At 36.2% G+C, this 27,566-nt stretch overlaps 1 protein-coding gene across 1 annotated transcript in view; it reads right to left on the bottom strand.

Annotated features, from left to right (window-relative positions):
* LOC146170234 (MAM and LDL-receptor class A domain-containing protein 1-like) overlaps positions 1-27,566 on the bottom strand; it is a 116,598-nt gene that overhangs the window by 8,084 nt on the left and 80,948 nt on the right. Inside the window, exons 80-112 of the mRNA XM_083387969.1 lie at positions 26,965-27,136; positions 26,201-26,317; positions 25,808-25,906; positions 24,428-24,601; positions 23,923-24,103; positions 22,990-23,092; positions 21,798-21,960; positions 21,246-21,370; positions 20,432-20,586; positions 19,915-20,095; positions 18,961-19,114; positions 18,252-18,324; positions 16,820-16,999; positions 15,673-15,799; positions 15,111-15,246; positions 14,442-14,603; positions 13,919-14,126; positions 13,253-13,366; positions 12,247-12,380; positions 11,618-11,785; positions 11,214-11,304; positions 10,362-10,532; positions 9,615-9,687; positions 9,075-9,243; positions 7,562-7,771; positions 6,614-6,748; positions 5,538-5,632; positions 4,667-4,875; positions 4,031-4,249; positions 2,901-3,161; positions 1,972-2,077; positions 1,070-1,214; positions 257-387 (exon numbers count right to left, since the gene is read on the bottom strand). Of these exons, the coding sequence (XP_083244095.1) occupies positions 257-387; positions 1,070-1,214; positions 1,972-2,077; positions 2,901-3,161; positions 4,031-4,249; positions 4,667-4,875; positions 5,538-5,632; positions 6,614-6,748; positions 7,562-7,771; positions 9,075-9,243; positions 9,615-9,687; positions 10,362-10,532; positions 11,214-11,304; positions 11,618-11,785; positions 12,247-12,380; positions 13,253-13,366; positions 13,919-14,126; positions 14,442-14,603; positions 15,111-15,246; positions 15,673-15,799; positions 16,820-16,999; positions 18,252-18,324; positions 18,961-19,114; positions 19,915-20,095; positions 20,432-20,586; positions 21,246-21,370; positions 21,798-21,960; positions 22,990-23,092; positions 23,923-24,103; positions 24,428-24,601; positions 25,808-25,906; positions 26,201-26,317; positions 26,965-27,136 (4,941 nt within the window). The remainder of the gene's footprint in view (positions 1-256; positions 388-1,069; positions 1,215-1,971; positions 2,078-2,900; positions 3,162-4,030; positions 4,250-4,666; positions 4,876-5,537; positions 5,633-6,613; positions 6,749-7,561; positions 7,772-9,074; positions 9,244-9,614; positions 9,688-10,361; positions 10,533-11,213; positions 11,305-11,617; positions 11,786-12,246; positions 12,381-13,252; positions 13,367-13,918; positions 14,127-14,441; positions 14,604-15,110; positions 15,247-15,672; positions 15,800-16,819; positions 17,000-18,251; positions 18,325-18,960; positions 19,115-19,914; positions 20,096-20,431; positions 20,587-21,245; positions 21,371-21,797; positions 21,961-22,989; positions 23,093-23,922; positions 24,104-24,427; positions 24,602-25,807; positions 25,907-26,200; positions 26,318-26,964; positions 27,137-27,566) is intronic.

Below are 27,566 nucleotides of genomic sequence, written 5' to 3'. Positions count from 1 at the left end.
ATTAAAAAACATTTTTTAATTGTTTTTTTTTTAACAAAACTTTCAAAACTCAGAACTTAAGGTAGACATTAAAATAATTTGAAAAACTATTTAAAGACATTTGACAAAACAACAGAAGGTTTTTCAAAGACTTCTTAAGACGTAGATCAATTCAAATACATTCAAACACAGATTTAAAGACTTGGTTTTACTAGCAGAATTTTTCGTGAATTAATTCGAACCAATTTTACCACTATTTTTTCGTCTTAAACTTTACCTTTCCTCGCCTATGTTTGCCAGGGCTTGAATCCAGTTGGTTGTTTGCGTGCTGAGTGATTGGAAAATGAGCAATGGCTCGGCGGTGGCGGTCTTCATGAAGATCTTTAAACTGCCAGCCACGTCGTCAGACTGCAAAAAGTTATACGTCGTTGCGTTTAAAAAAGCAAGATTTATATCATTTTTTAACTGTTGGTTTATTTGTCAACACTGACGTTGTATTCCAACACACAGATATGTTTTAGCTGTTGTTGCATCATTTTGAACAGCTAGTCCCTGCTTTAACAAACCAGTCCTTAGAAAATTCTCGGAAATATTGGAGGGAGATATTAAGGCCACATATTCTGATTAAACCGTTTCGGTTTTCATTATTAGGACAGAACGTGAGTCGCGTACATATTTCCATATTTCCAAAGGCGTCGCGCAATAATTCCGTTTCGTATGTGAACTCAATAGCGTTACTCAAATGCTTACAGATTGCATTATTCCATAGCATGTGAACATCATCCCTTGGCACTTTAACAGCATCCCATGACATTTAGTTTTAGGTTTAAATTCTAGTTTATATCCGATTTTCAAGAAGTCAGTAAGTAAAATTTTAACTAAATTGAGAAAACTAAACTTATCAAATTCCAATTCAAAACTATAGTTTGAAAAAATGAAATGCTTTATTTTTAATTTTTTAAAGCATAAATATATCTAGTTGTCCAAGTCTACTATTAGGCGAGCTTTTTCAAACGTCAAATGTGTACAGTGTTCAGTGATCTAACAAACAACGTTGATAAAACTCCAGTATCGACGGATTGCGACTTACAGTTCCTTCTAGCATCCACTTGAAGTAGAACCTCATCTGGCAAGTTTCGGCCGACCTTTTGTACACGTCACTCGTCAGGTGCGCTTTGGCGCCCACTGGCGACGAAGAACCGATGCGAACTTGCATGTAATGACCTTGGGTCGACCTTGAAATGCAACGCAGTTTACAATGATTGGGAAAGCTCTTAACTACTCAGAATAAACACAATTTAGGTTTTTGTTACTTTTTGTTAGGATATTTAAAGTAATAGATTTTTTATAAGATTGATTATTATTATCGTTCGCATTTTGTACATACAAACGTTTTAGTAAACAAATATATATGTAGCTTTTTCGAGTTCTCAATATAGATTTCAGTCAATTTATGATAATAAACAACGGCCAACGGACCAAGTTCTACATACCTTACATTTTTACGTTAAACAATACTAAATATTTGAAATAAATATTCCATTAGTTCTGCCCTGCACCTTTTTCAGCCCTTAAAGCCAAACCTGTTAAATTTTAAGCAAAAAACTACCACTCGCGTATCAAATTATACACGAAACCAAGTGTTGGCATAAACGATAAAGATTGTTAGGAGCGAAGCTATTATCGATGTTGCGACAAAATTAAAGCTACAGAATCGCTCTCATACAGATTCCCTTTTTCGAAAAAAAAATCTGAATATAATCGCTCTATACTTTAGACTTTCTTGTCTGAGCCAAAATCAGTCATTTATAAGTTCCACGTGTTTGGTTTACGTGTTTGCATTATTTTGTGTTTGTTTTTTCAGAGGAACAAGAAATTCTAAAGTATATTGCTACGATTTGAAGTCATGACGTCATTAACGTGTATAGAGACATCTTCTTTTTTACATATTCAGTTTGTATAATCGCTCTAATATCACAACAAGCAACTGACCCTGTAGTGTGGTCATCCCCGGTAGCTCTCGTCCAGTCAAAGTTGTAGCTGGCCGATGGTGAGTTTGTCCAGCCACAAGCAATCGTCTCGAACGTGCAAGTCGATCCTGACATGGGCACAAAAAGGTTTAAGAATCTTCTTACGTAGATCGAAAAACATCGGTCGGTTTACAAGGCATATCGGTATGTACCAGGGAAAAATGTGTTTTTATGAAAGGATTGGCAAATATTGCTAAACAAGCACAAATAACTGACGGATAATTTGAACTGGGAAAACTATAGTTTGAGTGTTGTAATAGACATCGACAAACAGTAATTTATTAATTATTCAAAATGGATGTTACGCCTCAAACAAAATTATCCAACATATAAGCGTTGCTAAAAGCTGGCGAAAATAATAGTAAATATTTCTCTAAACGACAAAACCAGGCAAGTTAGTAGGACTTCTTTTTCGCAAAATTAAACAAAATATATATTCAAATAACCAGACTTCTCTACGCGAAACTTTAAAATAACAACAAGAATGTAGCTTTATAAGCTTTGTTATTTAAATTATTTACTTAGAAGAATATTTTCGTTTAAACTATTTACCTTAAACAAAACTTTTTTGTAAAAGTATTTATATAGAAAACATATTATTTTATTAAATTAAAAAAAAAAATAGAATAAAAGTGTAAGTTGTGCTTTCGCTGCCAAGCAATACTTTGCATAAAAATGCATAAAAAATAATTTTGAAAAAAATAAGTATCCCAAAAATTTCTCCCAACACACATTTCCTCGTTAGAGTTTTTTTTTCGTCAAAAAATATTTACATAGGTAAATAATTTTTGTTTGAATTATTTATACCAGGATGTAACTCCTTTAGTTGCCGACCTGCATTCGCATAAAAACATTTTTTTAAACAAATATATTTAAACAAATTTCTCTCACCACACGTGTTCTCGTCGGAGGGTGGTCCCCCAAACCCGTCGGCGCACTGATCGACAAAATCGCATCGCTGACTCTCCTCGAAGCAGCCTCCGTTTGTGCAGGGGGAAAACCCGGCCCCGCAGGACGAGGGGGGCGGGCTCGGGGTCTGGATGACGCCGTGTTGGCCGTCGGGGTCGTACAGGCAGTCGTCGCTGAAGCTGACGTCATCAATTGCGATGGATGACGTGTAGCCGCCCGAGGTGTGAACCGCCTCGAAGATGACTGGATGATAGAGTTTGTTTTAATAAAAATAAAACTCTCTTTTGTGGGTTTTTGTTTTAACCATAAACGAATATGGAAGTGTTGTAAACAAGACGTTTTGAATTGAAGTCCACATCAAGTCATTGTAAATTAAATTAAAGTCAAGCCCCAGTCATGTCTTTTGTAAAACAAATTTCAAAACAAAAAATGGTGGTTTTGATTTTAACCCTTTACGAATAGCAGTGGTGTAAACAAGTCGTTTTAAAATAATTAAAATAATCTAAATCCAGTATTTTCACAAAACAACAAGCCAAGCCCCAGTCAAGTATTTTGCAAAAAAACAAAAAGACAAGTCCAATCCATATCCAAGTCATCTTTTGCCTAATTCAAGTCCCAGTCAAGTCATTTTCAGAACAAGTCGACTTCATTTTAACCCAAAGAGCACATGATATTCCGTGTGCTTTTTTATTTTGCAAAATCTTGACTAAATTAGTTTAAAAATTGACTTTTGTAAGCAGCTACTCTCTGATTTGAATTTCTTGTCGAATCGGCTTTCGCTCTCTTGTACACACGATAATTATTAGCTTATCGATCAACTGTTGTGCTTTTTTACCTTTTATTGTAATGTGGAACTAAAAAAACTATGTAGGAATAACTTTACTATCGCACCTTTGTATTTAAATCTAGTTTTAAAATTTAAATCATGCTGTCAAGTAAAAAACTCAAATGTATATAGTAATTCTGCAGTTGCTATAAAATGTATTTTTTATTGTCTTCCCAGGTATATTTTTTCATTCCTATTTTGCAGTATAAAAAAAAACATGCATGTCGCCCCAAATCCTAAACAAGAAAAAAAAAATCTTCAAGAAAACATCGTACTAATCACTTACCCTGGTAGGCGTACTGAGCCGTCAATGTGATCTCGGCTCTCTGCCAGAACTGTCCGGGTGTATAGCTCGAGTCAGTGGAGGTAGAGTAGACTCTGCTGAGGCCGACCAGTGGGTTATTCTGCCAGTCTGTCCTCACGTACACCGACAACACGTCGCTCTCGTCCCAGATGTTGTAGTAGAAGCGGACCTTGCAGTTGGTCGAAGGCATGTTGAACAAACCTTAGCAGGAAAGAGCGTTAGGCTCAGTAAGCACCAGTGTCGTAAACAAGTCGTACAAGTAATTTTGGAATGACTTAAGTCCTAGTCAAGTCATTTGTAAAATAACTCAAGTCCAAGTCAAGTCTTTTTTAAAATAACACCTGAAGTCCCAGTCAGGTCATTGTGAGAGGAAGTAAACTTCAAGTCGAGTAATTGACGTAAAACTTAAGCATTAAACCAGTACAATTGGTAAAAGCGTGTAAATCAGACAACATACATTATAGATTTTAATATAACAATATTGTTGCGCAGTTACTAATTAATGTTATACTGTCATACTGACGCCACTCCTTTTGCGCGTTTGCAGCGCCAATCTTTATTAGGATAAAACATAAGGACAAAAATCAACCTCACTTTTAAAGTCATTTGTATTCTTACCTGGAGTTCCGAGCCAGGCCTTGCCGTTGTAGGAGGGGTCAGTTGAGGTCATGGGGTCAGCGAACATGAAGCTTCCCGAAGGGTTCATGAGCGTGTGATCATGAGCGGGGAGAAGACTTCCGTCCGTGATCGATCCTGGTGAGGCGAGCTGCCATTGGAAGTCGGCGTTCTGACGCTCGAAGTCGCACAAGTCGTGCTCGAAATTGCACCTGGAAGAGAAAAAGTTTTTTTGGCTTGAAAATCGTATTCAAAAGGATAGGGCTTTAGAAAATAAAGCAGAGATTTCAACACACGACTAAAAATAACACACTTAAAAATAATAAAATATCTATTAATTATGTTTGTTATTTAATTTGTGCTTGAAAAATGGATAAAACTATTGCACAGCGATGATTATCGAGGAAATAAAAAATCCCTTTATCGTTATCTTCTAGGTTTACTTGATCGTGTTATAGTAATTTAAGCTGTTTTTTGCAGCACTGTATCCAAATTGTTCATCACCCAGTACGTAGTGTTCGGTTTTCAACGGAACTTTAACTATAATGGAGTGATAATCGCCAGTTGAAACCTTACTTTTTAGTTTAGTAATCAATGTGCTACTGTTTTAGTGTATTGGTGTAATTTATCCTTTATGTGACGAGCCTTTATTCATCAATTTAGGAAAGCAACAACCAGAAAAATTCATTGTTTTGATTTATTTTTTTGGTTTTTCTCCTTATTTATTGTTTTACGTGAGACATTCGTTACTTTAATCTTGACTCTTTTCAACAAACGTCTGTATGCAGTACATGATCTCTATACTAATACCACACATGCTAAGCATTCAATAAAATAAGACGTTAACATTCAGATGTTACGTCCATCGATGTACCTGGGTTGCTTGTTGTAGCAAATCGCCGCAATTTCGTCGCTTCCATCTCCACAGTTGTCTTCATAGTCGCACAACAATGCGTGGTCGAGACAAACCTACAATTGTACAAAAAATTACAAAAAAAAACTGTTTACAAAAAACTTTCTTGGACGAAGACTTTATGTTTGGAAGGTTAGCTGTTTATTAAACTGAGCGGTATTATGAGTTAATTATTTGAAATGAATGGAAAGCCAAAAAGATCGAGTGCATCGACAATCTCTTGATTAACATGTTTCAATACGAGCTTGTATCATCTTCAGTTAATGAGACTGAGAAGCAGTTTGACCACCACTTATAAAGTGGGTTGGACGCAATTGCTATCACTTCTCAGTCTAAGTTTAGTGATGCTTGAATTGCTTCTCAGTCTCATTAACTGAAGATGGTACAAGCTCGTATTAAAACGTCCTAATGATGTCGATCTACTCAATCTTTTTGGCTTTCCATTCATTTCAAATGGTAACTCATAACACAGTGCATCCATTCGAAATAAATTTGGTAAAATAATTTGATTGGATTTTGAGCAGAGGTTAAATATACAGGCGGTGTAGCTTAATAACATTTAAAGCATAATTTTTCTGTTTTATCTTAAAAGATGATTACTTTGTTTTATTTAAATAAACAAACCCCTAATTAAACATTCTGTATGTTTAAATTAAAAAAATATTTTTCAGCATTAAACCTTCTAATACATTTATTTACTTTCTTGTTATTGTTATAATACATTCTAAATATAACATTATTTGTATATGACAATATTGATTTTTTATTGCACTGAAACTGAAAAAAAACAACAACACACTGAAAACATTTAATCTTCTATGTCTACACTATTTTAATTTTTACATGGTTTGCAGTTTGAAAAATATAGGAAACTTTTGGAATGTCTTTTGGGATTTTTTATTAAAATGAAAAAAAAAAACATTCAATTATCCATCTTTAGACTATTCTTCGTCTTTACATTGGATGGTGGTTTCACTAATGTACAACAGGTTTCGATGGTTTTCTAATCCGACTATTACGTCACCAGCCCCACTTACCCCGTTTGCGCAGGTGAACTGGGTGCCGCCACACCCCTGGTCAGCTGACTGAGGAGGCTCGCAACCCACGAACTCAAGGTCGTCCAAGGTCACGTCGATGTTGTCGGAGCCTTGGCGTCGAGTTTCGAACATTACCTGGTTCGAATTATTATTCAAGAAGATTTTTAATAAATTGCCAGGACAGGAAGTTTTATATTTATTGCAGGATACGTTTAAAAATTGGTTGTTGTGTTGCGTTTTTTAGTTTGCTTCGCTGCTAGACCGATCGCGTGCAACAATAAGAAAGCAGATAGGCCTTGTTCACCCTAAACACACTCTAGATTACAAACAATGGGTTTACAGATAAATAGGAAAAGCGGAAAGAAATGCGTTTCGGTACAAAAATGAAAATACTAGTCACTGTTTTCACATAGGTTGCGTTTTTTGGGACCTGAAAGCAAAGTATGCCGATTTATATCTTATGAATGACGTGGAATTGCTTTTTAAAAGTTTTTCCAAACTACATGTTTAGATTTTATTGAGTTCCAATATGTGTTTGATATTATTACTGCCCAAATCAATTCAAATTTTACCTTTGAGTCAGTTCTAAATAACCAAAAAAAAAATTTAACTTGTAGTCTTAAAAACATTAATGACTGTTAAAAATATTTTTTACATAAACGCTTTAAAAAGTTCGCATGAAAGTCAAGACAGAACAAAATCTAAAAAAGATTATTACCCTGAAGTTTGTTTTCAGCCCGAAAATTGGTTCCAAGATTTTGTTCGATATTATAACTGTTCAAATCGATTTAAGTTTACCTTAAGTCAGTTCTAAATACCCCCCCACAATTAAACTTAAAGTCAACTCACAATCTAAGAAACACTAATAACTGATAAAAAATAGTTTTGCACAAGCTTAAAAATTCCAATGAACCAAGATAGAGCAGCATTTTAAAAGGCACTTCTTACCCTGAAGTTTGTCTTCTGTCCGACGAAAGCTCTTCCCTCGTGCCAGCCGCTGCCATGGTATCCGTTGCGTGACCACAGCTCCGTGACGTCACTTCCGTAGATAGCGAACACGTGCAGCGAGCCGACTACGTCAGTGGGGAGATTCCCCATCCAGTAGAAGAAGCGAAGCGTGCACTGGGGACCACTGAAGCTTATCGTGGTCGAGTAATGCTGGGAATTGCAAGACAGACGTTTCAAATTAGATAAGAGAGTCGTTTCAAAAAGTAATGGATTTTCGACCAGCTTTCGCCCAACCGTGGTTCATCAGGTCGTCGTTGACTTATCGAGAATCCAATACAATTTGTCCTAATATACAGTGCCACCTGATTCCTCTATTCAGAATTAGACAAATACGGCCATATACAATGATTTTAAAACGAAAATTTGTAAATAAATTTGCTAAAATCACTCAAGAGCAAGGGGTCACTAAACTATAAAGCTTATCGTGGTCGAGTAATGCTGGGAATGGCAAGACAGTCGATTTTAAAAGAAAATTCTTGAATAAATTTGTTCAAATCACTCTAGAGCAGGAGTCACTAAACTATGAGGCTTATCGTGGTCGAGTAATGCTGGGAATGGCGAAAAAGTCGTTTTTAAAAAAGGATTCTTGGATGAAAAAAGAGAATTCTTTCAAGCAAGGCGTGCACTGAGGACCACTGAAACTTAGTGGTCGAGTATTGCTGGAAATGACAAGAGAGACGTTTCAAATTAGATAAGAGAGTCGTTTAAAAAATAAAATTTGTAAATAAATTTGTTAAAATCACTCTAGAGCTGGGTTTCTTTGTCTACTTCAGTCAAGACTTTTGTCTACTTCGGCAAAACACTCTCTACTATGTTTCCATTAACGTAAAATCGTTAGAAAGACTGCTTTAGACAAGGATTTCGATAACCCAATGCTTTCTACTAAATATTCATACGGGCTTGGCGTATACATTAAATCACAGGTTGTGTAACCTTTACTACTCAATTCAACAAAATTTTCATACGTTTGTGACTGCCATTGGATTGGATATTTTAAACTTCTGCCAAGATTGATTTAAACAAATTAAACAAAAAACCTTACTTCTTCAAATATCATTAAATATTTCCATCATTAAATTCACTATATCTAAAGACATGCTTTTGTAACTGTCGCCTTTGCCATCGTCAATCCGAAAAAGAAACGGTTAAATAATGGAAAGCTTCTAATCTAATATGACTTTAGATATAGAGATTTTAATGCTAGAAGTAAGGGTTTATGTTTAATTTATTTATACTATTCTTGGCATAAGTTTCAAAAATCCAATACTTTTGCAGTCACAAACGCACGAATATTTTGTTGAACTGAGCACAATGGAAATCTTATAATATAATATGGATTTTTGGACAATACGGATTTCCTAACTTTATTAATTTCCTAAATGTTTTCGATAACGGAAGATTTATTGTATATTCACACAAAAAAGGCGCTGTACCTGACCATCAACAAACGTACCTCGGCGTAAGTACCAGTTTCTACACCATAGCTGTCGGCATACAAGTAGTAACCGGTGGTTGACAAGCTGGTGTGGTCGGTGGTTGGTAGTTTGCCATTGGTGCCTGCTGGTGCGTCAATTGGTCGGCCTCTGGTCCACGAGAATTCGCCATTTGCCCTTGCTTGCCTACTGAGTGGTTATTGAGAATAGTTTAGAAACACTTTTGTGGTAAATTAAGCAGCAAAAAACACGATTATAAATAAATTCAAAAAATATGTCCAGAAACTATTTTTGCGGTGAATTATCCGGATGAAAGACAATAAGATCAATAAAAAACGGTTAATAAATAATTTTTCGTACGATAAGCCGGAAACTAAAAAATAATTTTTCCTTTTTTTAACAAAAATCGATTGGCTAAATACTGATATAGTTAATTCGCTACTGGACCCAAAACCTTTAAATAAGTAAAACATTAATTATTAACCTAATGCTCACAATAGGATCGTTTTATTGACGAACCACAAATTAGACGGAACAACACATTTTATTTTCTAACTTACCTGAAACCTCCTGGTCCTGCCGTATCATCCAGCCAACCGCAGAGATCAGTTTCAAAGTCGCAACTTTTGTCAACTGAATTACAAATTGAAACAGTGAGGCGACATGACAAAAATACGATATACAAGAGGCTAATCATTTTTTTAATGTAAGACGTCATGGTGATGATACGACACAACCACAAGCTTTTTAATTTTGTCACAAGATGGAATCATGGCGCTTCTGAACAAAGTAGTGGCAATTCCTTTTTGTCGTGAAGGTCGGTGCTTCTTGACAATAAATTGACTTTGGAAACACTTAATACGCAACAGACCGAAAATTTATAGTAACTTAAGTTGTTGTAATGTTCTTTATTAACAATATAGGAAAAATAGTTTGAACTATTTTACATTATTACCCTCCAGAATATCATATAGGACTTCACCTAATGAATTTAAAGAAAATTAGTAAATAATCAACAAACACAATAGTTTTGCCAACGGACTCAACCTGTTTGTTAAACATTCAAAAATCCCACTAAAACTAAATCGCTATTGCTAGTAAATACACGTAATATGCACCATTTATCTTAGGGATTAAGTTAATAAATCAACTATAACATACAGGGAATAGTCGTTCATCAAACACAAAACTAAGAATCCTTTGCTCAGAAATACACGCAATAGGCGTAATTTATATTGCAGCTTGAGTTAATAGATGTCAACCAAGCTTTTGGGTCGAAGTAATACAAAATGGCGTCGGTTTCCTACCGCAGTTTGCCTCGTCGCTCCCGTCGGAGCAGTCGTTGCGGAAGTCGCAGACCTCGGTGTTGAGGATGCAGTGGGAGGTTGCGGAGCAGGTGAACTCCAGGGATGGACTACAGGAGGATGGAGGGGGAGGCAGGGACGGGAAGTCGTTGACTGGAAGAGTCGGTAAACTTCCTGGAGACACACAAGGAGCGACAGAATAAATATAGTGTTCACAAAGTAAATATCAAGTGGATATTAAAATTACAAACAAGAAAGCATAATAAACTTATATTTCCAACAATAATCAGTTTACTCATAAATAATGTTTCAAGAATTTCCAGCAAAGTTGATAGGCTCTTTGTTATTTTTATGTAAAATTTTAAATTGAAAGAGACACTCGAAACGAGAGTATCAATGTGGTGTGCAACACAAGTAAATATCAAGTGGATGTTAAAATTACAAACAAGATGCCTAAAAAATTAATATTTATAGTCTCCACCACAATCAGCAAGCAAACAATGTTTCAAAAACAATTTTCAGCATATTTACTTAACGTTTTGTGATAAGTTAGTAAACTTAATGCTTTACTAACAAAGAAGTGCCGACATTTTATTTCTTTTTCCTAATTATTATTGGTTTGTTTATGTAAAATTGGCCTAATGTCCTGTTGTTGCAAAGATTTTTTTGAAAAAAAATTACGAATCGAAAAACGAATTTGAGTAATTGTGATTGCTCTTAAAAAGTAAATATTGACATTTCTCGCAGACTGTGCTCGGTATAAAGACTCGGTATGAGACTCATTTTGGAAATTCGTGAACAAAATTTTTAAAAATACGTCTACAACACTGCATATCAATTTGTTTATCCTATTACCGCTGTAGGAAGTGCATCCAGGAGTAAAGGAAATGTCATCGATTGCGATATCACCATAAACTCCATTGCCAATCACCGCCTCAAACACAATCTACAAACATATTTTGGTATTGGTGTGTACTCACGAAATATAGAGGTGTCATAAAAACATACAACTAAGAAACATGAAAAACATAGGAAATAATGATTTTTCTATTATTTTTTTCGTCATAATTCAAGAAAAAATGTTCGTGTCCAGACTTTCAAAATATTAAACAACTTTATTGTTTACAAAACCTTTTAGAATGAACCAGAGTTTTATTCAATATGGCTTTAATTTGGGCACCTTAACATTTTGTATACACCTGCTGGTTACGTACATACAAAGTATACGAGGACAGCTAGATTTAAGTTACGTTTGTTACCTGGAATGGCTCTGTTGACGTCACAATCACTCTGCCGCGTTTCCAGAGCAGTTCTGCATCACTGCCCGGGTTCGACCATTGACTTTGGAAACCTCCGTTGGTTGCTGTCTTCTTATACACGCTAAGCCTGTACACGTCTATTCCGTACGTCAGGTACCAGAAGCGCACCTGGATATAAATAATTATTTTAGGGCATTTGTAAGCAACTGCGGAAATACGTTTGTTTAAAGAAAACAGGAATTGCTTAACAGAAATGATTTTAGGGCAAATGGAGATAGTAGCCTATTTTTTTGTCGTTTTCATAGAGTTTTACTGTTGCAGTTGCGAACTATTTTGGTAATAATCTTTTAAAAAAACAAAACAAAACACTGGTATGACATTAAAAAGTGTTTTTAAGACAGGCTACAAAAAATGACCTGTATTAACAAAACTACGTCCTGAAAACAAAAAAAAATACAGAAAAACTATTAGTTTAAATATTCTAAAAATATTTTCCCTATATTTTGACTCAAAAATATAAATATATGTGTTGGAGCTATATGCACAGAATCCGCCCAAAAAACTCGCTCTATTCCGTACTCAGTATTAAACCTCTGCATGGAAATGGTTGGTTTATAAAAAAAAATTACCTCGCAATTAACTGGGTTCGCGGCGAACACCGGACTGTTAAACCAAGCTTTGTCTCCGGATTGTTGTGGAGAAGAAGCGTCGGCGAAGAGGTAAGATCCAGTGCTGGTGGATGTTGTGTGATCGCGGTATGGACCTTTTGAGAAATTGTTAGATTGCATTAAAAGAAATAGTTATTTCGGAATTAGTGTTAAATGGCCTTCCCGCCATCTTGAATGTATTAAACAGATATTTAAGTTGCATATTTTGAGCACAACCTTTAAACCAGGGACGTCCAACCCGCGGCCCGCCTGTTGTTCACGTGTGCCCACCATATTCTCACTTTCAGTAACAATTGTTTTCACTATCATCAAAACATGTAGAACTCGCAGTGTTTGATGTAGGCCTAATCTTATTTTAAGACTATAAAAGAGTCTAATGTCGCATTTCAACATCCGTCGAACAGTTTTGTGCAGCATTATTGCTAAGCAAGATTGGTGTTTTTCTGAATTTGTGTTTTTGCGGACCATTTTAAGGAAATATATCAGCCCGAAGGTGTCGTACCATGACATGATACGGCATGGCGATATCTACTTGCATATTTACACACGAGTTCACTCTCAAAGATCGGATGTTTATAAGTTAAGTTGTTTTATGACGTCAATATATGACGTAACTTATGACGTCACCCATTTAATTTAATAGGTTTGCCGCCTGTCGAAATTTTTAAAGTGGCAATGCGGCCCATTCGGCTAAAAGGTTGGACATCCCTGCTTTAAACGATCACATCGGGTTTTCTGAGATCACGTGCTTAAGTTCGTCTCGTTATTACGAACTTTGTGACGTCATCTTTCAAAACTTTAATGCGGTCCGGTGAGAAAATTACCTAACTCACTCCTGAAATAAGCCTTTAAGCTCAGTAGAACAGATTAGTTGGCACAAATTCTCGTAGTTTAAATCCAACTTAAAACTTCTAATCATTTTCGATGGTGAACGCGATATATTTCATGAATATGAGTTATTGTTCACCTGTTCCAACAGTATCGCTGATTCCCTGGTTGATTTGCCAATCAAAGTCGTCGTACTGTGCTTCATTCTGCCATCCACCAAATCCGTTCTCGAAGGTTGTTATCAACGCGTTTCCTGCAAGAAAATATTTGATAAATAACACAATTTGAGAGCGACCTCAGATGCATATGATGAAGTTATAAAATGTGGGCAGTCTAAAAAGTTTGGTGACATTATAAAATGGAATTTCAGATCCTTTAATAGAGTTTAGCGATTGCCTAAAACACTACCACTCCATGCACCAGTAAGTCGTTGCAAATGTAAAATGTTACCAATTTTACAATTTTATCAATATTGTTTTTTTCGTTGGCTTGTAAGTGATCCTAAAACGTTAAATACTTTATCATTGAATATATTTGGATTTTCGTTAAACCGAATACGGTAAAAATTGTGATGTGGTAAGCATAACCAATGACTGGACACAATATACAAATATTTATGTGGTTGCATTGTTGACACAATCCGAATTAGATTTGACTAGAATAAGAGCACAAAAGCAATTCACAACCTAGATTAGAATATAAATTAGCCGCATTTTGCTCTAATTCATTGAATCAAAAATCTAGAGTTATCTAAAAGTTTGCCATCAATGCAACAAAGCCTTGAAACCGAACAGACCCAACTCACCGCAATTGGCTTCGTCGGAAAAGTCGCCACAGTCGTCGACCCCGTCGCAGAACTTGTCGAGCCGGTTCACGCAGGCCCCAGTGGGGCAAAGGTACTGGCTGGGGTCAGTGCAGGGCTGGGGGAAGGGGGTTTGGCAGTCGGTGAACTTGAGATCGTCGATGGCCGTCTTGGCGTCGTACTGGCCCTGGTCGATCTTCACGAACATGATCTGGAAAAGAAAGGGTTTGAGATTTCGCATACCAAAGTTAGGGAATCTAAATTTGACATGCAGAACCTGCAGTCGAAGTCAATCAGATATTGCTGTCCAGCAGAACATTAGCCAGCCAACAGAGCGATTTCTATCTCAAAATAAAATTAACTAAATTTTGTAGGGCTAAAGCATATTTTTGCATATAATCCCTAAATAAAAAATAAAAAATATTTCTGTTTTCTTAAGATTGCTTATGACGTCATTTAGGTGCGAATCAGACGTACGCCCTAGATATCGTTATCACAAGACATGTCAAGTATAGGACATATTTACCTGGAAGGATTCAGTTCTTCTTCCAACATCAAGCTTCATCTGAGTCCATTTGTCTCCTTTGTCGCCTGCGATGAGAGCCATGGTGGACGGCCGACCAGCGGTCACTAACACCACCTCAAGTTGACCGGGAGAGATGCCGGACTGGTAGTAGTAGAAGGACACCTGTGAGAGTAGAGTGGGTGAGGTTTGTGTTGTTCTTCTATGTATATCAGGGCTTTTAGGCCTAAATATGCGGCGACTTGATACAAGGTGTTAACCTTTTAGTGCTTCATTTCATCAAACACTGCATCTTTGCCTCGAGCAGAAACGTGTCTCGTTCGTGACTTTCCACTTCAGACGTGCCTATGTTAGTGTTAACACCTACTTTTGTTGCGGTGTAAGTTTTAAATTTATTTTGTGTCAATAATTAGTTAAAACGAATAATACAAAGTCGCCAGGGAGTTGCACATTACGTCAACAAATGCGGGCAAAAGCACAACAAAAAGTGTTTTGTTTCACATTATAACTTTACCAGTCGCGAGAATTGTCTTGTTTTAAGTAGGGCCTACATTGTTCCTACTTATAAGGCCTATTAAGTTCAGGGAAGGTTCAGGAAAGCCTTCAAATTGTTACTAGTCATAATAACACCTATTATAGACAAATAAATGTCTTCAGGAGACTTCTCCTCACCACACAGGTTGAATGTGCTCGGTTGTACAGTGGACTTGCGTAATCTGCCATCTGTTGACCTTGTGAAGTGCTCTTTAAGATGTAAGCGTATCCTCCGAGAGGCGAGTTGGCCGTATTGTCTTTTGAAGGCCCGTACCTTGTTTTATTTAAACACAGGTTAATGTTTAAGCTAAGTTTCCTTAGAAGTTGTCCAACAGAACGGCAAGCTAGTTGATTATGATTAACACTAGATTACTGGCTAATCAACTAAATTTAAGCAAGTTTTAAAACAGAGTTACTCCTCTAAACTTGCATTGATATATCTTCATATGTTGAACAAAAATAGTCAAAATAACTCCTTTGTTTTTATATAAAAATCGGTTTATTGCAAGTTTATGACTTTAACCAGTTTCTGAAACATTCATTCATACACAAGAATGTTTCAGTTTCTTGATATGGCACTGCAGATCCCCTTCCGTAATAAGTTGTGCACACGAACAGGATGCAGCAGGGAATAGTGCTAGCTCAGTTTGCTAGAGCGGCCCAAAAAAATTATTTTCTACTTTTAAACTGCGCTACTTACTGCGGACTTGCTTCTCCCGCCTTAGATGCAACCCAGTTGAAACCGTCCAGTCGTGATGCAACGTCCTCGTTGTAACCGCAGATGCCTCCATCCACTGACACTGCCCCGTCGAAGTTGCAAGTTGTTGCTAAATACAACAGTGGTGAAGTGGTTGCATTTTGGGCGACGTTTTTAGTGTGTGCCGAAATAAACAATTGCTTTGCTATATACGTACTATACTTTCAAGTTAGCACCCGGTAAAGTAAAATGTGAAATGTTGATGTTTCACTGGCGGCTTTACCTGAAATTGGTTTTGGGTCTAATTGCCGAAGTGCCTTGTAATAAAATAAATAAACAGCTTCTAAAATATAAAAAAATTCCCCCCTAATTACATCTGTACGTTGTTATTTGTTGACAATATTCAATAATATAGTATATAGTAGTACTAAGAGCAAAATAATAGCGACAGATCAATTCGTGATAGTCATATACAGGGTGAGGAAGAAAAACCGACCACATGTTAAATTGTTGCTGTACCAAAGCTGTACCAGTCTGGTTGAGTTGAAATTTTGCAGCAAAGGACTTACCATTTGTGTTTCAGGTTTTAGTTTTTTACGTTAAAAAAGTTTTGTGAAATTTTTTTAAATTTTGTATCTGTATGTAAAATGGCCCTGACTGGCAAACACCGTGCATTTATTGTGGAAGATTTCATTAGAAATGGGGAACCTGTGACTCGATGGCGCCATCTACAGGATGTAATCTTTAAACCATAAATACATCAAACGGTAACCTTTTGACTTTGAGATGAGACAATAAATCTTTTGATTGCTTATAAATTTTGTCTCTTTTTCCTAGTTTGAAATCTAGTAGGCTTTTCTGCCGCATCCGTCCTATATTTTATTAAAAAAAAACACTAGAATCCGACTAATGAAATCAATGTAGTTCCGGTAAATAATGGAAAAAACAGGTTTCAAAAACAGAAAAAAACGAAATCAGTTACTTCCCGTCGGAAAATATCAATGTCATATTCTTTGATTTAATCTGAGTTCTTATAAATAAATAAAGCGACATTTTAATACTACCAGATTTAGACTAATGGAATTTTCGTAATGCATTTTAAATCAAAACGCCGCAAAAAAACTGAGTTTTAAAGAGCAAATAAACTCACGGCAGTTTCTTTCGTCGTCGAAGTTGGGGCAGTCCCAGTTGAAGTCGCATTCCTTCTTGGGGTCGATGCAAACCTCCACGTCACCCACTTCCGCGTCACAGTGGTAGCTTGTTTCGTCACAGACGAAGGGGGCCTCGGTGGTGGCCGGGTTCACCCCACCGCCCGAGGACTTAATGCAACCTTGGAGAGGTAAAGTTGAGTTTGATCGATTTGTCGGCAATTTACCAAAGCGTAGAAAATGAGAAAAAAAAAACAATTCCTAAAGATGTAAAAAGAAAAATGGAATACTCAAACATTAAGAATATTTTTACCTTTTCGGAATATCAGTATATCGTAGGCAAAGTGGTTTTGAAAGGTATTTAGAAGAATTGAGTAATGTGTTATAAACAATTTTGCTTAATAAAGGAGATCCACAGGGTGAAATAAACTTGGGTAATGATTTTTTTTAAGTGTCTAAACTTCTAATTTGTAAAGATTCTGAAACCGTAATGTTGAATCGACATTTTCGGCGATTTATAAAAGCGCGCCTGCCAACAAAATTTTAAAACTCTTTGTTAAAAGTTTGAGAAATCTTGCCCAAAACCGTTGTTTAAAAAGTGTTAGTCGAAAACATTATTCCGCTGTACAAGCAATTTATCAAAAAACTATTGCATTGTTCTGTTTTTTTTTCAAATTAAAAAACTGTTTTAAGGCTGGAATTAAGCAGATATATAAATAAACACATTACCATATCGTCACGCTCATAACCAATTTGCCTAAGTCATTTTTTTTATGATTTTCAGAGTTTTTGTCTAAGTCATTCCTTGTTACCATCTCGATCCATAGAAAAAGTGCCTAAGACATTTTTTTGCCCAAGCGCATGGAAAATGACCTAAAAACGGCCCAAGCACTTTTTCTATGGATGGGGATGGCAACAAGGGAGTGACTGAAGCAAAGACTTTGAGAATGTATAAAAAATGACTTAGGCAATTTGGTTATGAGCGTGACGATATGATCTATTTCTATTAGAATTTCTGAGTTAGACTTATTTTTTCGTGAACTGACAGGACTCCACAAATTAAAGAGTTCGATAAAAAAATGATTATAGCTTAAAAAATGACCTGATGTGACTTAAATAAGGCATAAAAAAGCAAAGAAAAAATTTAAAGATATCAAAAACTAACTCGATTACTCAAACATTATAAAGATTTTTACCTTTTTGGAATATATACAAAATGATTTTGCAAGGTTTTTAGACGAATTGCGTTTTGTAGAAGAATCGAGTATTGAGTTATTAACAACTTTAGTTAATTAAGGGGTTATATAGCCTACATGGGTAAAGATTGTTTCTAAGTATCAAAACTTCTAGTTTGTAACGATTTTAAAAACTGTAATCATTGAGTCGAACTCCCCCGGTCAATCTCTCACGAGCACGTTTGTCTAATTTATCTACCTTCGCTGAAGGACACGTCATCGATTGCTATAACGGATGGTTGCGAAGATCCGAGCATTCCCTTCAACATAACCTGTAGTGAGAAATTATACGGTGAAGTAAAAGCATAACCTGTGGTAATAAAATTATATGGTGAAGTAAAGCACTTGTCAACAAGTTGTGTAAACGTAGCGCTCGTCTAATTTAGAGTTACTGTAGTATATATGCTCTATATAATTTAACGTGTATATATTAGAAGCAACGATTCAAAGGTACAGATGCTATTAAAAAAATACGGGTTTTGTTTTGTATGAGGAAATGGGTCAACAATAGAAAAAAGTTGACAAAAAGTAACATTTGCGAAAATTCCAACAATAAAGTTTTAAAAGGTATAACCTTGATTTGATGCTCAATGTTTCTGTAAGTTAAAATGGACGTTTGGTTAGATAAGCCTATAATTTCTGTTAGCTCAATTGTGTTACTGCGATAAAAGTCTTCATATATTAAATTCTATATTTGCAAGTTAAACTAAACGTGTCATAAGTAGGGCGGTTATTTTTGGACCTAAAAATAAGAAATTTTGACCTGAAAAATTAAAATTTTGGCAAACTTTGACCTAACATGTAACAATTTTTTTTAAGTCAAAGAATAATCCCCTATGCCATAAGTTAAGCTTACAATCTGTTTATTTCAGACTTTTAAATAGTAGGCCTATATTTTCAACACTTACTTGGAAGACAGCCGTCACTGGCGTGAGTTCCACGCTCTGTCGCTCCCACTGACCAGAAGTGTCGGGTGTGATCGTTTTTAGCAAGTTCTCGCCGTTGTTGGTTGAAACCGTGAGGTCAAGTCTGCTTCCAGAACCGTCCATGTACGAGTAAAACCTATTCAGCAGATTGACAACGTTGTAATGAGGCTTAAAAGGGTTCGGATGATACGTTGCAACTATAGGCATCCTGTTTAATAAATAAATAAGTACCGATAGAGCTTCTTTTTAGTATAGGCCTACTGTGTCTGGTAGCAACTGTATATTTACAAAGTGCAACTGCTGTGTGATTTAAATAGAAAGTTAGCTCTGTTAACCCCGTTGGGACTGAATATAAAGTTTGTGATTGGACAGCACTTTTTGGTTTCATGAAAAATAGATATTTCTTTTTTTTTGTAAGAGGGTGACTCAGTTAAATACCTAAAAATGAATACCAGTTGGATTTTTCGGTTACCTGGCTAATATTCTTTTTTTATATGAGCAATGACTCAATCTAAAAAAATAGTCAGACCAGCTTTACTCCCGATCTACGTTTTAACCTAAATATACTGTTTTTAAGTAATTGTTTGACGAATTGCCCCTTTGTCTTAAAATGCTCTAGTAAGACGTAGTAAAAATATTAAAGCTCATACGAAAGTAGGTAGTAGTTTAAATGTTTCGAATATATCTTTATTTGTGTTCAACATGAAAAAAAGGTTTTAAATGTGGACTTTGATATACTTACAATGTCTTGAAAGGGTTTTGAACATTCAGAATATTTCACCTATATGAACAACAATAGATTTACTTAACAGTTTCGAAACTCTGGCTGTTCTATGGTCAGTTTTGACGAGCCGACTTTCTTTGATCGAACTAAACCAAACGACTTTAATCTGGCAGTAAATTGAAATAACACAATAAATTGCAACACCTCCTTACCTCATGAAGCAATTTTGCGATTCGGCGACGAACGAGGCACTTTGCAAGATGGCCCACTTGCCACTGTCCATAGTGGTGATGTCCAGGTAGGCGAAACCTCCGGTCTCCTGTCCAGTAGTATGGTCAAATCGGGGGTACCCGCTCGGGGACTGTCCCAGTGTCCACTCTGGAGATGTTTGCGCTGAAGAAACAATAATATAAGGCTTTAAAGTTGAAGTTTAAAACGTCAATTTACTGCGATCTTGCCATAGTTAGAGGTGTTAATGATATTCAATTAGTTTAACATTTTATTTTTAGTCGATTTAATCTCATGATGACTTGGACTTGATGTTATATTTACAACAGAATTGACTTGGATTTCAGTTATTTTTCAAATGACTTAACTGGGACTTAGGTCATTTTGAAATAACTTGTTTAGAACACTCCCAAATACCAACTGGGAATAGCAAATAATTATCTACAGAATACAATGTCAAATTGTTTTATCGTCTATCATCGTCCCGAAGCCGTAACTCACAGTTGGAGGTAATTTTCTGCCAGTCGCAGAAGTCCCTCTCGAAGTTGCATCTCGCGTAGGAAGCGCAGATAAAAGCGTCTTCGTCACTTGTGTCGCAACAATCGTAGTTGAAGTCGCACCAATGGTCGGACGACACGCAATGGCCGCTCGCACATCTACAACATGCAAGTATTGTGGGTGCTATACACCACTAATGGTAGAACAAAGCACCTAGAACTTACAAATATTGTGGGTGCTGCTAGCTATCGAACAATACAAGTTGTGTCATATTGAAATATTCTTAAAGCATGCAATCTGTGTACATGTTCGACATTCCCACATTGAAAAGTCTTCAAAAATCAGGGTTCCAAAATTAGGGCTTATCAGGGCTGCGGAGTCGGACTCGGGACTTGGGACTCGAGTAAGACCACGTAAAACCACCCAAGTCCGACGCGCGCAGTACGAGACTTTAAAACTGATAGGGCAACACACTGTAAATTGTGAAAGCGCAATAACAAATTGTGGTTCATATTCCAAACCTATGAATTGTGGGTGGATGAGTTGTATAACACCCCTATGATTAGATTGCTGTATGCCAACCCTTTTTAATATTTTACTTATAAATGGACGAAATCGCACATCTTGCCAAAGTCGGATTTCGGTTATTTTTAACCGACTCCGCAGCCCTGATTTTAATATCGCCTGAGCTACCATACAACTGGTTAGCTCGGTTAGTAGAGCGACGGTCCCGGTATTGCCGGAGGTCGTGAGTTCAAACCTTACCGCATGGGTTGTTTTTTTCTCAGGCGAAAATTAAAGCTAAAAAATCACTTACTGTTTTTCGTCGGCGGTACAGGTCTCAGGTTCGGTCACTTCAACGTAATTACAGTTTTGGAAGTTCAGCTGGTCGATCGCTACATAACCCGGAACGTTGCTTACCACCTCCACTTGGAAAACGGCCTACGAAAACGGAAAATCACCGGTTTTAATTAACCGCTGTTTTTTATATTGATCATCACTTTTAGTTTTGTAAATTTAGCAAAGCAACAATAGTCACAAATATGGTTGGAATATATAGAATTTAAAAGGAGTATAATAAAAACTAAAAATCACTGTTTAAACCTAAATATCAACATTTATAATACCGTATTCAAGTTTGGCAGCATAGAAGAGTTGTTTAACCTGTCATTTGTTTGATAAATATGCCTTTCAAGATTAAATCACTGCGTTAAAGCATGGCTAAAATAGCTTTAACTTATATTTTTAATATCAAAACGGCACGAATATCACCCTAGTATCGGACGAGTAGCGATACTACAACTTGGCATCGGGTATCCGCTCAACGATATTATGAGCTATCTCTATGTCTATAGTTAAAAGGTTTTGCCTGGAAGTCTTTGATGCAGTTGGGCAGGTCGACCATCGTGTAAATCCAAGTTCCGACTCTGCTGTAGTCACTTGGCTCCCAGAGTTCACGAACCGCGCCCGTAGAGGTCAAAGTTCGCACTGAGAACTTGGCCCAGTCGCCGGCGAACAAGTAGTAGTTGAAGCTGGTGAAAACAGAGTGTTAAAATTCGCTCCAATTGCTTTAACGCAGTGGTTCCCAACCTTCTTGTTCTCGACCCCTTTTTATTGTCCAGTAACTTGCCGGACCCCCCAATTGTAGTGTATGATACATAACACATTTCAAAATTGGCCAAATTTAAATTGGGAAAAAATCTAGACGGATTCTATCAGAATTTGGCTAAAATGTCCGGGTTCAAGTATGCACAACATGCTAAAGTTACGGTTTAATCGTCTTTTTATTTTTATTAGACATTGTTTGACTGCTACCCCCAGGTTGGGAACCACTGGTTTAACAAATTACGCCGTACCGGTAAAATTGTTCTTTTTTAAACAGGCAATGTCAATTTTAACCAGGCTATTCCGCCTTTTATTTTGAACGTATTTAATTTAAAATTGCAGTTGCATATGTGTACACATTTAAAAACAAGAACCCCAGCTTTCCAAATGTTACTTGTTTTAGACGTCTCGTTATGACGTAACTTTGTGACGTCATATCTCAAAATTTGCCAACGTGCCGGTGAGAAAACGATTTTACTCTCGCACCTGGTATGACGCTTAAAATAGTTATTTGATTTGTTTGATAGAAAAATTCTTAAAAAAATAATTTGATGGAATCCGAATAGTGAAAAACCAACGATTCTGTTCGCACATAAAGAGATTAACATCAAAGTAAAAACAACCTAAAGAAAACAAACTTTTATTAAGTAAGTTTGGTACATGTTAAGATGAACATGTATAACCCGTATAAGAGAATCATCAGTATCCTTATAGTCTCATGCTCTCTATTTTTTTAGCTACCACTACGATTTTTTGGCTGCCATTTTCCGATGCTCATCGCACAGAGAGCGCAAGATTGCTGATTTTAAATCTTCATTAACAAACCTTGACCTGTTTCATATTATGGCGGCTTAATATTATTTAAAGGTCTACCGTGTCGTAAAATAATATAAAAAACACTGGTCTGTATTGTCGGTTTATGCAGCATTATTTTCAATTTCCAATATTAGGCTTACTTGAAGCTGCAAGTCAGTCCTGCTTGTGAATACTGGGCACTGATCAGCTTGCTCGTCTGTCCGTTCTGGTTTCCGCTCGGAGCCTTCACCAGAGCATAAGAGCCTTTTAAATAAAAAAAAAATATTTGAAGTGTAAAAATAAACTGAATTGAAGAAAATAGATAGACTCTGGATAAGAGTATTAATTGAAGAACTTCTAGTATATTTCTAAGAAAAAATGTTATTACGTTCTAAGTTAATAATATTTTCTAAGAAATTAAACTGAAACTATTAGAGAAAATAGATCGACTCTTTATAAGAACAAAACTGGAAAAACTTTTAATAAATTTCTAGATAAAATATATTAATATGTTCTAAGAAAATATTATTTTCTATGAAATTAAACTGACACTATTAAAGATAAAAAATAAATAGACTCGGTATAAGAGTAAAAATAAAATACCTTTTATTATATTTGCAAGAAAAATATATTAATGTGTTAAATTATATTTCCTAAGAAATTTAAACCATAAGGTAGAATTCTATAGGTTGGATCGCAAAATTGGCTGTAATGCAAAAATGCACCAACACTACCACTTGTAATCGGGTTTAGATCCGATATTATTGGACACGCTTACTCTCGACTGGATTCTTATAAAATTTAAATTTTGAAAAATTAATAAAAAAAAAAAACAATGCAAATTATTTCACAAAAATAAACCTTCAAACTTCAAAACTTGCTAATTCTGTTGAACAACATGTTAAAACTTTTCAGTGTTACTCTTTGGAAAACCTTAAACTTCTTTTTTTAGCATCGACGGAGTTGTGCAGAAAGGAATAAATTTTCGATAACAATAATAGAACTCAATTGATATTTTTCGGTACATACTACGGATTTGTCATAATACGGTTAAACCATGTAAAGCTTTTAAATTAAGCACTTATTAAAATGACCTGTCCCCGCCGAGCTTGCGTCTTTGCTAGGTCCATTTGCGGTTGTGGTCGATCCGCTCGAGGCGTCCTGCACAGTCCATCTGAGGTTGTTGTTGTCGTCATTGACCCAAGAACAGAGACCGTCTTCAAAGTTGCAAATCGCCGGACAGGTCGCCTCGTCCGAACCGTCGCTACAATCCGACTGCACCCCAAAAGTAATGGTTTAAATTTTTTTAAAAGATATAAAACTTTTTTTTTTAGATACTTCTTAAAAGTTTTCATAGATATTTGTAGCACATTGTAGATGGTTTTAAAGAAGCTAACTAAAGATAAATATCAACTGTTTTAATGAATGCGACTGGGAATTGACTAGGGCAACTGGTGACTTGGATTGGACTTGACTTGTTACGCGAGTTCAGTAAATTATTAGTTACAATTCTCATCTGAATCGGCAAAACATCAAGAAACTAATATTAGTTTTTATCTGATAAAAAATTCCAGTTGTCGAAGTCCGTCTTTAACTTACCATAAAGTTGCAGAAGAGGTCCGAACCGATACATAAGCCGTCGCTACACGCCTGTTCACCCACGTCACACCCCAGGATGGCGTTGGGGTCAATTCGACAGCTGGGTGAAAAACTGACGTCATCGACTGAAATACTCCCAGACGAACCTTGGTCCACGACGAAGTCGATTCCGACCTGAAAGAAAGGTATTTGTGTTCTAGTTTGTTAGAACTTATGAGTAGGGCGATCATTTTTTGACCTGAAAATTAAAAAATTTAAAAAATTTTGACCTATTAGAAAAACGTTAATTTAAAATACATATTATTGTTTAAAAGTACTGTCTTGGTGTCGCCCACCACACATTTTGTTGAAATGTTGTTGAATATAATACAAACCTAAATTTTCAACTGATCGGCAATTTCAAAAAGCGGACTGTAGTTTTTTTTTTAATTTTGTAACCCATTTATGTACATTTTGAATCGATTTTGAATTAAAATAATTTTTACCAAATTTTTGTATTGCTGAAAATCTGTTTTCTTTTAGTTATATAAATGGGTGAAAGACTCGGAGCTGAACTCCTTACTTAACGAAATCACACATTTGGTCGGACTCGGAAGTCAGATTCAGGTTATTTTGAACTGCTCTGCAGCCCCTGGTTTTAATATCACAAGAACTACCATATACTGTTTAGCTCGGTTAGTAAAGCGACGGTTCCGGTATTGCCGAAGTCGCGAGTTCGAACCTCACCAAAGGCTGGTCGATTTTTGAGCCTGCTTTGCTAGCATCATTGCTTAATATATATATCAATGGGTTGTAACGGTTTAACCCTTTAAACCAGTGGTTCTCAAACTTTAAAAAAAAAATTACGCAACGGTCCCCCAGCATTTTTTTTAAATTACTCACGGTCCCTTGAAAATATATACAAATAAACACAAAATTACACGTTGTTTTAATGGTATCAATGGGATTTTAATGGTATCAATGAGATGCACTTGCTGTCAGCTCGGCTATGTTAACCTCTAACGAATCACTTTAAATGAGTGAAGCAATTACGAACAGTTTTAAAACCGTTATCGCGCAGCAGCTGTAAAAACATAATTCTCATTAGCACAACGCAACTATGACGTCACAATGGACAATTTAACTCAAAGCGTATAATAACGTGAATAAACAACTAATCAGCTTGGTTTGAAAAAAGTAAATTTCCTGAAAATTTTATTGCACAAAAAGTTTTCTTCTTTAGAAGCTTCGTGTTGATTTTTTGTTAGGCGCTTCGCGGTCCAAGAAAATTGTCTCGCGGACCCCAAAAGGACTGCGGGCCACAGTTTGAGAAGCACTGCTTCAAACGGTATTCGTCGATAACTAAACTACAATGGCGCTATTTTGAGCCCAGCTTTTTACCTGGAAAGGTTGCTTTGCTCCCATGTTAACTGAAGAGAAATACCAATCCAAGTCGCTGTTGACCGTGTCGAACGTTTCCACAAGCTGCCAGCCGCTTGTCTGAGTGAAGAAACAATCAACAAGATAAACAAAACAACTAACTGCGTGGAAGCCCTTCGTATATTGCAACAAAAGATTAGGGCATGGGGTATGTTTTTTCTCTTTTCTTGGTGTGGACGCGGTGCTAACCCTAACCCTAACCCTAACCTCAGTATATATATTACCTTAATATAACTACATGCTGTTGACGATACTTATACAGCTATTGACTAGTTTTCCCCACAAAGTCAACATACTGTCACCTCAATGTAAGTGCTGAGAAGCTAAATTACGGCAGTTACAACCCTTTCAAACCTGTGTCTTGATCAAGACGTTGATCCTCGCTGGGCCAACAGTCTTGATGTTCCGATAGAATCGAATCTGGCAGGCGTTACCATCAACTGGGGCCACGACAGGTCCGTTAAGATGACCCTACACATGATAAATAGTTGCAGGCTAGTAGGTAAGTTGCAGTTCAAAACATGGTAAAATCAAGTTGTGTAATTAGCCATCGGATTTAGCATAACTACCCAGGTCCTAGAAAAACACAACTTTGTGGTTATTGTGAATTTGGCTATGTGAAACAAAATATATCAACGAAAAAGCTACGAAAGATAAGGGGCCAAACTACAATGTGTTCCAGTGATAAGAAAACTCAGAATAACCACAAGATCTAAAACGATCCAAGTGTATTTCTTATTAGCAGATTTTATTAAGGAATTAATGTGGTATTAGGCTTCGAAACAGAGTTTGTTTTGATTTTACTATTGTGTTTCGGTCGATAAGCAAATTCACAATAACCACAAGATTTAAAACGATTCAAGTGTATTTCTAAGTAGTATATTTCATTTAAGAATTGGTGTGGTATTCTCCCTTGAAGCAAAGTTGATATGTTGTTCTGGTTTTATTAATATTTTTCATATATTAAGCAAATCAATGACCATGGCCTATATCATCGTGGTCACACTACCATCATACTTGGCTGTATTCGACATTTAGTTTAGAAAAGCCTGCGTTTTGCCGATATAATTAAAGAAAATAAGTGTATCGCGGTTTGCAAGCCAATTGATTCTTCTTACCACGAGAGTTGTCGAAGGTGATAGGAGATAGACGTACAAGTACTTTCCGTTGGCATTGCTGTTGTGGTCTGAGCTAGGACCAGCGTTGCCACTCAAAACTCCACGGTCGATTTGCATTGTACTGCTGGCGTCATTCGACCATGCGCACGTGTCCGTGTTAAAGTCACACGCCCTACGTAGAGGTAAAGTCATTTAAGGTGGAGTTTCGATAACAGTTTAACAATTAACATCTCTTGTATATGGACTTTACCCTGATATAATTTACCGATACCATGCCTTTGTTGCCTAAAGCTTGTAAGAAAGAGATTTTTATTTTCTTTAACGAAGAAACTAACTAAAAATCATTTTTGGAAAAGTGTTGGGTATCAAGCAAACGTAAACTAATTTATTATAAGTGTTTTTAATTTAAATCGACTTTTCCTCACTGTAGTTAATATTGGTGTTTTCCTAATAGAAAAACAGACCTTAGTTATAAGGTTGAGTGATCATGTTTTTGAACAAGGCACAATCTAACTGTTTTATAAGAAAAAAATTAGTGATGTTTTATAAGAAGATTTCAGCAGCAACTTACAAACTGACGCTTATAAGAACTTAAGAAACGA

Source organism: Ascidiella aspersa, chromosome 1 (assembly GCF_963924565.1).
Source record: "Ascidiella aspersa chromosome 1, kaAscAspe10.2, whole genome shotgun sequence".
Lineage (NCBI taxonomy): Eukaryota > Metazoa > Chordata > Ascidiacea > Phlebobranchia > Ascidiidae > Ascidiella > Ascidiella aspersa.
Note: the sequence above shows the minus strand (reverse complement) of the source record. Positions and strands in the feature narration are given on the sequence as shown.